General features: G+C 52.4%; 1 protein-coding gene across 3 annotated transcripts in view; it reads right to left on the bottom strand.

Annotated features, from left to right (window-relative positions):
- CHST8 (carbohydrate sulfotransferase 8) overlaps positions 1-12,751 on the bottom strand; it is a 127,203-nt gene that overhangs the window by 58,819 nt on the left and 55,633 nt on the right. The window contains exons 1-2 of one of the 3 annotated variants that reach the window (XM_027044579.2): positions 8,623-9,393; positions 4,359-4,574 (exon numbers count right to left, since the gene is read on the bottom strand). In XM_027044579.2, the coding sequence (XP_026900380.1) occupies positions 4,359-4,488 (130 nt within the window). In that variant the 5' untranslated portion in view covers positions 4,489-4,574; positions 8,623-9,393. Of the gene's footprint in view, positions 1-4,358; positions 4,575-7,808; positions 8,230-8,622; positions 9,394-12,751 lie in introns of those variants that run through there. The other 2 variants (XM_053210312.1, XM_027044578.2) reach the window with 2 other exon arrangements.

Genomic DNA, 12,751 nt, shown 5'->3' with positions numbered 1-12,751 from the left:
TCCCCTCGTCCCATGAAAACAAAATCCATCCCACTTAAAAGAATGAAGAAGGAATGATGAAATCAGAGCACTGCATTGTGTAGCCCGGAAGAATGGATACATCTAGGTGCATCATCAGTGGCTAGTTGACATTGCAAAAGAGAGCCAGGCAGATATGCGCCTCCTGATGAAAGCACATATGACCACGTGGACATTCTTGCCGAAAAGAAAAGAAAGAATAGAAAAGAAAAGAAAAGAAAAGAAAAGAAAAGAAAAGAAAAGAAAAGAAAAGAAACCTCTGTCTGTTCAAGCTGCTAGGTTTACTTGATTTACAGGAAATGCAAAGAACAGAAGACAACGACACCAAATGAATAAAACCAACAAAAATCCCAACGATGGGGGGCGCCTGGGTGGCTCAGTCGGTTGAGTGGCTGACTTCGGCTCAGGTCATGATCTCATGGTCCGTGAGTTCGAGCCCCACGTCAGGCTCTGTGCTGACAGCTTGGAGCCTGGAGCCTGTTTCGGATTCTGTGTCTCCCTCTCTCTGACCCTCCCCCATTCATGCTCTGTCTCTCTCTGTCTCAAAAATAAATAAACGTTAAAAAAAAAAATCCCAATGGTGGGAAACTCTGTAGGACCTGTGACCCAGTTTCCCCCAATAAATAGCAAGAGAAAAATCAAGATGAGGAGAGAATATTACAGATTGAAAGAGACTTGAAAGACATCCTCTGAGCTGCAGTGTGCGGGCTGTATCCGGATACTGGATAAAACAAAGTGGAAATAAAAGTATTTATAAGAGTTGGGATTCAACTTAGGAATTTGAACGCTGGATAGTAAAGAATTATTGAAAGTTTTAAAACAGAGTTCTTATCTCTTAAAGTGAGAAATACATCGTAACATTTCTGGCTGAATTGATATGGTACCGGCACAGGCTTCAAAAATCAGTCAGTTAAGCCTCTGACTTTGGCTCAGGTCATGATCTCGCAGTTTGTGAGTTCGAGCCCCCCATGTCGCGTCGGGCTCTGTGCTGACAGCTCAGAACCTGGAGCCTGCTTTGGATTCTGTGTCTCCCTCCCTCTTTCTCTCCCTCTCTCTCTCTCTCATTCTTTCTGTCCCTCCCCCACTTGTGCTCTGTCTCTCTCTCTCTCTCTCTCTCAAAAATAAATAAAGTGTAAAAAAAAAATTAAAAAAAAAATCAGGACAGATGAGGATGTGGCCGTAGGTGCGGCAGCCTGACTGCATTTGGAGCATGCTGGTCCTGGGTGCGTGGCGCCATCGTACTATTCTCATCGACTCTGGGCGGTTCTAAACCCTCCGTAAGAAAAAGCTCATAAAGAGGGGCCCCTCATAAAATTTCAGTCTGCACAGCCACACACGTGGAGCCTGTCTTCTGCCTCTCCAGGGCCAGCAGGCTGGGATGTGTTATTCCAGGTTCTTGCCTATTCTCTGAGTCTTCCACCTACAGAAGGGGCAAGTCTAGTCTCTTGAGTCAAGAAGTGAGTTTCCTGAGGCCTTGTGGCCTGGCAATGTTGGAGACTGGAAAATCATTTGGATAGGTGAATTCTCTGATGCACACCAAAATCTAATCTTACCCAACAGGTTAACCAGCAGCTATTCACGTTTCAAGAGGTTTGATTGATTTAAAATATATCAAACATTTTGGAAAAATGGCTTGATTTACAAAAGTTGGCAAGCCCATATGATTCCATCGAATGCACGAGTCAGGCGAGGTTTGCTGTCTGGTCCCTGAGAGCTTCAGATGCTATTAATACCTAATAACTCTGCAGGAGAAATCTGAACAACGCCCGACTCCGAGGGGCCACAAGCAACTAAAGGCTCCTTCTCCCACTCTCAAGCTTATTTCTGGATCTTCACTTGCTGCCCCAACCCCTCTGCCCTCTGCCTTGGTCAACGCCACCAACAGTGGCTCCCGGACACTGCGTTCCCAGGGAAGTTTCTGCCACTATGACAGCCAGTATAGCCTGTGTGGAATTTCTTCTGTAGATGGCATTCCCAATGGCCTTACCCAATCCGGATGGCAGGGCAGCCTCCTGACTTTGTACCTCCCACAGGCAGAAATCCACAGGGAGAAGGCTTGTCCAGGCTCTGGGGGCCACCCACCCACGCAACTGGATACATACACTTTGTAAGCACTGGTTTCCAACAGATAAATGTAATCAAGGTTTATATGCTCAGAGAAGCCAACAGGATGGGATTGTTTCACTTGAAAGATCAGAAGAAAATTGTAACTAATGTTGTGGAAAATTACTTTGATATTGCTTTCTTGGTACCGAATCACAATTAGGCTGCTGTGAGAAGTACAGGGAAAGAATAAATGAATAGTAACAAATCAACACAAACAGCCTGTGTCAGGAACACTTTGCTCAGGGAAAGTAACATAAGCATTACTTAAAGTTTTATGACTGCGTTTGATGTGATTTACGTAGAACGTCAAGGTTGCCTCTCACCCGCCATGTGGCGAAAGTGGTCCAGCTCCATTTACAGCCAGAAGAACACGGCTCGAGCCCCAAGTGTGCTCTGTGCACGGTCTGCCAGGCCCACGCTATCCCCACTGTAGAGGGACACTCCTCTGAGCTTTGTGTCATCCCACACACCCTGCCAGCCCGAGGCTCTTGGTTTCTCTCCTGGCTCGTCACTCCACCCTGGATCCTAGCCGTCCTGTGGGCCCTGGCCCCACTGGTGATTGAAAAGATCCACATGTTCAGGGACAGTGTGCAGGGCAAGGTCAGCTGGTGTGAGGGGCAAGAATCTGCCACCCACAGGACACACAAAGATCAAGCACTCTGATCTGACGGCCGGCTGCAACATGGCAGGACACACATCCCGGCCACCAGATCCCAACTCTACCCAGGAATATAGCATTTGTCCCAGCAGTGTACCATGGACGGGGGCATGGCTCTGCCCCAAAGGCACGCTCACGCCTTCCCTCCCGGGCTTGTCCCACAGAGCACAGACCCCAAACACAAAGACCCTCTGCCCATGTGTGTGCCCCAACCACACACACACCAAGACAGGCACCAAAGATCCATGGGTCACCCCCAAGGATACACCATTTACCCCAAGCCATACTTGAGGACCCCTGTTCAGGACCTCATTTCTGCACAGATAACATACAACTGGGGATGCCAATCTCAGCCGGCCTGACCCATGGGGCTGGGTTCTGCCGACATAGGGCCGTCAGCCACTCTAAGGCTCACGTGAGGCTGTGAGGTCCCCACAGAGGAGCCAGCCTGGTCACATGTCCTTGCTGCTTCAGAAGCCGGGGAGGAGCCAGAACCACTTCTGACAGCCACTCCCCCACCCTCTGTGAGGCCCCAGCCCAGGTGTGAGTCAGTACCTGTGACTTGCCTGCTGTCTCCTGGGGTCCCACTGCCCTGGCTGCCTCTAGTTGATGAAAGAATGAACTCATTGGCCTCCCCGACTGGGGCCTCTGGTAGCAGCTACCAGGCCCAGGGCCCCTGCTCTAGTCTCCTTGTGCCCCTTCTGATTTTCTACCTGATGCCTATGGGCCTTCAATCCGTGCTTAGGAGGGGTGAGGCAGCCAGAGCTGAGGGTGGGGCTGGGGGAGGGCTGGGCACTGCTCTCCTATAGGGTGAGCCCTGCAGGCAAGAGTGGTGCAGGAATCTCTCTGCCTAAATCCACAGCCTCTACTCTTCCATATTGTCCTCGTCCTGGAGCACATGGGTGTCTTCACAGACCTCCCTGCTAAAGGCCCCCAGGCCCACAGCTGAGAGACGAGTAAGGGCTGTGTCTGAGCAGCAGGCACCCTCCTAAGCTCCTCTCTCCACATTCTGCCTGCCTGAGGCTCCAGAACCATCCTTCCCCTTGTCTCCTCGCTGCACCCCACCTGTCCTCAGCAGACCTCTGTAAGTCATGAAGGGTGCTCCCCTCAGTGGCTCACGAGGGACGTGTGGGATGCAGGTGGGAGGTGGGGTAATCTCAGTTTCACAAAGGCAGGAGGGGCCCAGGCCAAGGGGCTGGATTCGAGGGGCTCCAGGGCTGGCAGAGAAACAGAGTCCCATGGGGGCCACAGGCTCAAGGAGAAGCCATTCACCCTCTGATGTCCCAGACAGTGTGGGAGAGGCCCCAAGAGATGGCAGAATCCTCTTTAAGCCTCAGCTTCACCGAAAGCAACAACTGGCTGAGAGACAGGCAGCCTGGCCCTCACTTCAAGAGGAGTGACCACAGGCTAGAGGCCAGAGGCCAGAGGCTGATGCCTGCCAGTAGAAGGCCAGGACCCCTCCTTTGCCTGCCGGGGACCTTCAGCACAGACTGGGCACCAGGGCAGCCGTGGAGGCCTGCACTGTGGACAGGAAAGCTGGGGCAAGTGGGCGGCGGGGCCGAGCGCAAGGGCTCACCTGGCACCTGCCGAGGGGAGAGCTCCGTGGGGTCCTGCAGGCTGATGAAGAGGAGGAGGCCTGCGGCTCCAAACAGCAGGATGGATGAGAACATGCAGGCCAGCCGCATCGTTCCGGCTCGTGGGGTCATCCGGGGCTTGCTCCGGGCTCACCTCTCGGGTGTGGGAGGTGTGTTCTTCCCTCATCATCCACACCAAGCGTCCATCAGGCCACAGTCTACAGGGCAGATGGGGAGAAAGATGGTCCATCACTGAGGCACAGGGCATCCTACGTGGGCTGAGGCCCCAGTCACTGCCTATGACCAAGCATAATCCCTGGATCCCTCCATCCCTTAGAATGTACTCAGGTATGTCCCTTGCATCCTTCAAGCCCAAAGAGGTTGAGGGAAGTCCAGTCACTACCTGTTGCTGGGACACCAGCTTCCCAGCAGGGTCTCCTGTATCTGCACCCCCAGAAAAATCATGGAGAGAGACACTCCCCGGCCTCTGCCTGGGGAAGCCCAGGCTGGAGCCCTGAGACCCAGAGCCTGTAATGGGCCCTGCACTGTCCAGGCTCTCCGAGCTTCCAACAGAGCAGGTGTGCTCCCTAGAAGGGGTCTACGCCCCTAGAAGAGGCAGCAATCTGGGCCTTTGTCCCTTATAACTGTCCTGGTGGACAGAGGAGCTCTTGGATCTCTCTGCCCTGGCTCCTCCCTGCAGGATGCTGGGGACAAGTGTCTCCACAGAGCGAGATACTTTGAGAAGGAGCCTCCCAGGCCCAGAGGCTACCAGGGACAGAGACTCCCCCTCCTGGTTGCTCCCCTCACCAGCCAGAGTTGTGCCGCCCTGACCCACAGATGGGCTGGTAGGATGGAGACCCCACTGGATAGTCCGTCGCATCAGTGGGAACTGAAGCTTTGGCCTGATCACGGTTACTCCCACTATGAGGCCCTCTGGCCTGGAGCTGAGGCAGCCTGACTTGCATTTGACAGATCCCAGGCTCAGAGACCGGTGACAACATCCCTGTGACACCTGTTGCTCTGGCCACTGCAGACCCAGAGCATGCCCAGGTGACTTGCCCCTCCCCCTGGTTCCTCCTGAAGGGCACAGAAATACCAACCAGTGACTCCAAATGGGCCAAGCTTGCGGGTCAAGGGGGGGGGGCACCCCAAGGCCATCTGCTCATAGGAAGGATGTAAGTTCCTGCAGCAGGGGGAGGCATGGGTGGAGCAGGATAGGGGCCGGAGAGGGATCTGCACAGGAGGCCATGCTACATGGCATTCCAGAACTTCCCCTGTTGGTGGTGGAAGGTTGCTCTGTGCCCTTGTCTTTGCCCCTTCCTAAGTTCGGGCTTAGAGATACCACCCTCTTTCTACCAAAACAGGCTTGTAGGAAGCTTCCGCAGCCCTGGCACAGGGCAGTGCTCAGGGAGGTAGAGGCCAGGGGGACAGCTTCCAGCAGCCTCTGAGATCATAGTTGGGTGGCGGGGACCCCAGGCCAGATGTGCTGCTTGGCATAGGGTCATTTCCCTGCCGGGGGTCTTCTCAGGCACAGTAATTTGGTCAGGGCGCCCATTCCTGACCAGGCACCCAGGTGTTGGGGGAGGAAGCCCCAGCTATGGTCCCTCTGTGTCCTCATGCTCCTGGGGGGCAGGAGGCAGGAAGTGGTAAGAGGAGCCCTTCCTTCCCAGGCCCAGACAAAGATTCCCAAGGACTAGACTGTCCTCAGCAAAGCTCTGGTGCTGAAGAGTGTTAAATTGCAGGTTTGGGTTTCTCCCCTCTGCAGTCACTGTAATTATGTTTTCACTCAGTTAACTTTAATTAACCTGCCCCAGGCCTCTATGCACGGGGAACGCGCCTGAACGCCGGGCTCTCTGGGCTGTGCTGAGCAGGTGGTTCCCACGACCTCCCAGCTTTGATGTTTGGGAGGCAGCGCTGAGCAGGGCTCAGTTTTGTCTCTGGAGCTGGCTCCAGGTTTGAAGTTGGCCCTGACTTCCCTTCCAATGGCCTCCCCCCCGCCCCACCCCAAGAAAGACTGCTGCTTCCTGCCATTGCCAGGGACACCCACGGGGCTTACACAGGGTAAAAACAGGCAGCCACCTGTCCCCAAAGGTTCAGACCCTGGAGTCCCTCGTGGGGGCCTGTGGTTTCTCCCTCTACGGCTGCCCGGGATGGGTCCTGGGGACCTGGCTCATTGTCCTGCAGAGACACAGGTGCAGCCATGCAGGCCCAGGCCCCACTGAAGGGCAAGGTCACTCTCAACACTGCCCATAGGATGCCCTGTGTCCTGAGATCTCCCAAGCCCTTCCCTTCATAATGATAGGCACTGTGTGCTGGGACCACCCTGGCCAGCCCCAAGGTGTGGGAGAGGATGGGGGGAGACGGAGCTGCTCTCTCTGGCCCTCACTCTGGGCCCTCCTGCCCCAGAGAAGTTGGCTTAACCCCTGGGGGGGCCCATGCAGTCACAGAAAGGAGTCAGAAGAGTGGGAAAAATGTCACACACACTGGTTCATCAAGGACAAGACCCTCAGATAGGGAGCAAGGGGCGCAGCTCAAGACCTTTCTGGGGCAGAGGCACATGCACTAACACACACACACACACACACACACACACACACACACACACACATATATGCCACGGCACACACACTCCATCAACAGGCCCCAGCAAGGCCCCAGCTGTAAAGAAACTGCTGCAAAACCCTGATTATCCTGGCCGTGGTGGTGACACACTGCCTGCAGCCACACCAGCCTCCTGAGTCAGACAGACGTGGTCAGGAGACCAATCTGACCTAGGGCGAGGGAAAGAGAGGAAGGAGGGGAAAAAGAATGGCAAGTTTACGGCTAGGGCACAGGGCTACCTGGCAAAACTGTTAATAAAATGCCACCCAATCTCAACCCAAAGGCTCTATTTGATGGAAAAAAAAGGGGGGGGGACTCAGAAGCACATGAGATCATCATTGCATTATTTATGGTCAATAGCACTACACAAGTGACTACAAAAGAACTGGCCAGCCCCCTCTTCTCCCTAATTGTCACACTGTCACCATACAAGCCAGTACTGACTACCCCTGTCCCGCAGCAACGACCTGTCCTCATTTGTTCCTGAACCTACCCAAACCAAACCCACCATGTGGAACCAGGCCCCAGCAGCCCATGTGCGTGAACCAGGATGAGGACCACATCTCTGCCCCCAAATCTGGGGAGAGGGGAAGAAAACCAGCTCCAGGACCTGCACCTTCACCATGGCCAGAGCATCAGGGACTCAAGTGTCTGATTTCAGAGACCCTCCCTTTTTGTTGACCCTTCTACACCCGCCCCCCTCCACGAGAACACAGCACCCTCTCTGTGAAGGGAGGGAAGCTGGTATTAGAGCCATGCATCGCTTTCCCCGGCCAGCCCTAAGCATCAGACCTCAGCCTTCCCCTTTGAGACCTTCCTCTCGGTGTTTGTTCTCACTGGAGACCACCTACCCAGCTAACTCCTTGCTCTGTGCAAATGGGAATCAAAAGGTTAGCATGCCTCCCCTCCTGGGTCACTGGTTTGCAGTCTGGCTGGGTCTTCAATGCCCCAGGAGGGGGCCAACATCACAGAATCTGTAGGAACCTCCTTCCTTTACAGGTGGAGGGGAGCTAGGAGATCACCAGACACTTCAGAGAGTATGCACATCTGATCCCCTACTGTTCCTGTGAGGGTCCTTGTCTTCAAAGTCACACGTTATTTTCAAGGCAATGGGAAGATGCTGGTCCAAAGGCTGCTCATCTCCCTCTCCTGGGAGTCCAGCTGCTGCCTGGGAAGTGGACCCTACGATCCATCACAGGCTGGGGCCCGGCTGCCCAGGGCCCCGTAAACACATTCACAGGCCTCTGCTCCCACCTGGGACACAGTGCATCGCACTCGGCTCCAATGACAAGTGGAAGACCCTCCCCTTCCTCCCTGCCTCTCTGCCAAGACCAACAGACAATAAGACAATTCAAATAACTGGGGGTGGAGTAGGGAGGAGTGAGGCAAGAAAAATAAACAGCCCACTCAGTTTCCAGAAGGTCCTGTGCTCACAATCCCTCGTTTTCCCAGTGGCTTTCTCTCCCTGAGGCCTGAATGGCATTGCCAATTTTTTACTGTAAGAAAAAAAAAATCCAATTAATCTTGTAAACACCTCCTGGGACACAGGTCAAGGCCAAGGATTCCTCCCATTTCCTTATTTATCTGATTTAAAAATTTGTCTCTTGGGAAAATTCACTTTAGGGCACAAGCAAGGACTTGGGAATTCAGCCAAAACACACGCACCTCCAGTGGCGACAGGCCGGCAGGCGGATGGACGGATGGCTCCAAGGACACGCTTGGCTGCGGCTGCTCCAAGGCCTGGATGCTTCCCCCAGTCACCCAGAGGACCCCCTCTGGCTGTGAGGACCCGCTCCCGTGCCCCACTGGAGACGGCCGGAGGCATCCGGCCATGTGCCCATGGGAGCACCCACTTGGTGTGTGGACCCCGGGCCCCAGAAAGTTCTCTGTCCAGTCAGTCTCTTCCTTGCACGGGCAGGAGCGAACAATGACGTCCCTCCCGGCTGAGGGCTCCAGGAGGAGCTGCTCATCGGGAGAGAGGCTGCTATGGCAACTTGAGGAGAATGGAGCCAGGCACTGCCGTCACCTTGAATCCGGCACCAAGCATTCCACCGGAGCGGCAGAGGGGGCTGTGCCTCCGCTCTGCCCCTGCCGAGGCTCCTGCGCTGGGGCTGACCTCCCGCCTCTCCTCGGCAGCCTCCTGGCCTCAGTAACTCATTTGCTCCTCACCGAAACGGAGCACACAGCCCAGTCCCCTGAGAACACCACCTCCATCTGTTTTGTCAGACGAGTTCTTCCGTGTGTGCGGCTCCTGCTTGCTTCTGAGATGGGGTTCTTCTTGATTTCAGCTCATTAAAATCCTGCAGCTAATTAAAACTGTTCTAACAGCAGCGGCGGCAGCGGCGGCAGCAAACTCTGGGATGAGTCCCTCCAGTTTTTATGCGTAGGCATAAAGTTGCAATGCTCTGTGAGGGTGACGAATGGCTGCAATTGCTCAGACTCTGGGGCGGGGCTGCAGACTCCAGCCCTGCTGGACACGGGAGAGCGCTGACCTAGGTCCTGAAATGCCCTAGGCCCAGCCTCAGCACACCCCAGCGCACAGGGCTGTACCCCACTCCTGGGGGAGGTAATTCACCCGCCAGAATCCTCCCCACTACAAGGCAGGGATTCTCTCCAATCCCCCATGATTTCTTGTCGGGGTAGGGGGAGAGGAAAGGGAGCCCTAAGGTGGAGGCCAAGGCCTAAGTCGGGCTCAAACAGCCCCGAAGCCTTGTCCCCACAGACCCACTAGGAATGCTACCGCATGGCTTCCCACCACTGCTTACACAAAGAGCCTGAAGGGAAGCCTGCAAACACGCAGCTGCAGTGAGGGGGTCCTGAGAGCCCAGCCAAGGTGCCATAAGCTACAATGCCCTTGATTACTTTCAGGGGTAGGACCACACCATGGATGCAGTCTCTTGCCCAGGACTTCAGGGGATTTTATGAAGCAGGGTAGGGGATAGTAATTCAGTAGGTAGAGAAACTGAGTCCTACCCTGGCAGAATCTGGGATGGGGATTCAGCACCCCCAATCCTGTAAGCATGTGTACCTCAATTACAGCCCTTCTCCTACCACGTGGAGAGTGTTCACACACCTATCTCAGACCCTCAGAGACCTGAGAGCAGCATCGAGGTCTCTCATCTTTGTATTCCCTGCACAGTGCCTGGCACAGGGAATGGGACCAACATAACCTGTGCCTCGTGTGACATGAGCATGGATTAACAGATGGAGGTGTCTGGGCCATCTGAAGAGAGGCACTCCACGAACCTGGAATTTCTAAAATGTCATGCATGTTTTAGGGAGCTGTGGGTTTGTTTTGATCAGGTCTGGGTTAGAATTATGTCCAAAGAGTAGCCCAATCCTGTGAGAAAAGAGGCAAGGAAGTGAGCTCCGTTAGAGAGCCTGATGGAGCCTGGAAGATCCCACATACCCAGCGCACACTCAACACCAGGATGCCATTTTTGTATCCTCAGTTTGGTAGGGCAGATTTCAAATCACAGGGCTTGAAGACTAATACACTCGTGGAGGTAAATGTGGACTCTATCGCTATACATGCCCATGTATTAATGCACATTATATATGTACAAACAAATACACAAGTCATTTAGATGCCATAAAATGGATTACACTAGGAAACTCCCTACACAAAATTAAAGTTTGAATGTGTTGGTCAAAAGTCAGTGAAGAGAATGGGGGAAGATAGTGGAGAAGGAGGATCTTGAGTTCACCTCCACCTGTGGACACACCAAGGCAACACCTACATGTGTGACAGCTCACTCTGAAAACCTGAAGACTGGCCAAACAGATCTTCCCGAGCTAAAGACATGAAAAGAAGGCCAAAGAGATGAAGTTGGGAATGCAGCCCTCCATGTGGCAACCCATGAACAGGAGGGACAACACAGGCACAGAGTGAGAGGACCCAGCCCCACACCAGGCACCCCTGGCCTTGAGGACCTGCACAGAGAAGATGAGCCCCCACGATGTCTGGCTTTGAAAATCAGCAGGGCCTGCCTTCAGAAGAGCTGGAGGGTTATAGGGAAACCGAGTCTCTAGTCTTAAAGGGCCAATGCACTATATCATTGGGCCCAAGACCCAGCACAGAAGTAGCAGTTTAAAAAGTGCCTGGGGTATTCATGAAGGGGACTTATTGACTAATTTTAGGATGTATATTGGAGGGTTCAGGATATGTAGGAGTTTTCTCCAAGAATGGAAGTGCTGGCAGGTACTCTTTCTCTTGTCCTCCTTCTGCTTTGGCAGACTCTGGTGGGAGCCAGTTCTGACATTCTCCCTCTACCTTGCTAGCATCTTGCCCTGCCCCCAAATTTCCCTGCAGACTAGCCCCACTCAACCCAACCCATCAGCAGGTGCCCCTCCAAAGCGGCTCTCACACTGGGCAGCCCCAGCCAGGATCTGTGCCCTTCCAGAGTGACTATCACCTGCCACACCCAGCAGGCAGCTCTGGTCAGAACTGGCACATCTCCAGAGCAAATCCTGACCCAGGGAGTGGGGAATGAGCCCTACCAACCAGTGTGCACAGTAGCTCAGTTGGCTCTTTCAGCCCACTGCATGTGAGGCAAGCCCAGCCCACCAATGTGCCTGCAGACAGACTGGAAACTAGCTCCACCCACCATTGCACCCTCAGCAGTCAGCCCAGTCACAACAGGAGGGCGCTTGCAGCCCACTTAGGGGAGCACCACATATATCCATATGTAACAAACAGAGAATCAGACAAAGTGAGGAGACAGAGGTATATGATCCAAACACAAGAACAAGACAAAACCCTAGAAAACAAGCTAAACAGAACAGAGATAAGGAATCTGTCTGATAAAGAATTCAAATTAATGTCCATAGGTACTCCCCAGACTTAAGAGAGGAGTGGAAGAACTCAGTAAGAACTTTAACAAAGAGATAGAAAATATAAAAAAGAACCCGTTGGAGCTGAAGAATACAACAAGTGAAATGAAAAATTAACTAGAAGATTCAACAGCAGAACAGAGGATGCAGAAGAGCAGATCAGTGACCTACAATTCAGGGTAGTAAAAAAACAACTAAACTGAACAGTACAAAGAAAAAAGGATTTTTAAAAAATTAAAATAGGGTAAGGTACTTTTGCGACAACATCAAGCAAATAACATTCACATGACAGGGGTCCCAGATGGAGAAGAGAAAGAAAAAGAGGCACAAAACTTATTCAAAGAAATAATAACTGAAAACTTCCTTAAGGTGGGGAAGGAAACACACATCCAGGTCCAGGAATCACAGAAATCCCCAAACAAGATGAACCCAAGGAAGTCCACATCAAGATACATAATAATTAAAATGGCAAAAATTAAAGATAAAGAGAGAATCTTAAAAGCAGCAAAAGAAAACAAGATACCCACAAGGGAAGCCCCATAAGGCTATCAGCTGAATTTTCAGCAGAAACTTTGTAGGCCAGAAGCGAATGGCATGATACATTCCAAGTGTTGGAAGGAAGAGACCTATACAAAGGATATTCTACCCAGCAATGTTATCATTCAGAATGGAAAGAGAGATCATGTGTTTCCCAGCAAACAAAAGTTTGCTCACCTGGCCTATAAGAAATGCTAAAGAGAATTCTTCAGAAAGAAGAAAGAAAAGACCATAACTAGAAGCAAGAAAATTATGAAAGAAAAAAATTCACTGGTAAAAACAAACATATAGCAAAGGATCAATCACTTATAAAGCTAATATAAAGGTTAAAACACAAAAGTAGTAAAATCAATTATATATCTACAAAAATTAGTCAAGGGATACATAAAAGATGCAAAATATGACATCATATACATAAAATGTG

This window comes from Acinonyx jubatus, chromosome E2, assembly GCF_027475565.1.
Source record: "Acinonyx jubatus isolate Ajub_Pintada_27869175 chromosome E2, VMU_Ajub_asm_v1.0, whole genome shotgun sequence".
NCBI classification, from domain to species: Eukaryota; Metazoa; Chordata; class Mammalia; order Carnivora; family Felidae; genus Acinonyx; species Acinonyx jubatus.
Note: the sequence above shows the minus strand (reverse complement) of the source record. Positions and strands in the feature narration are given on the sequence as shown.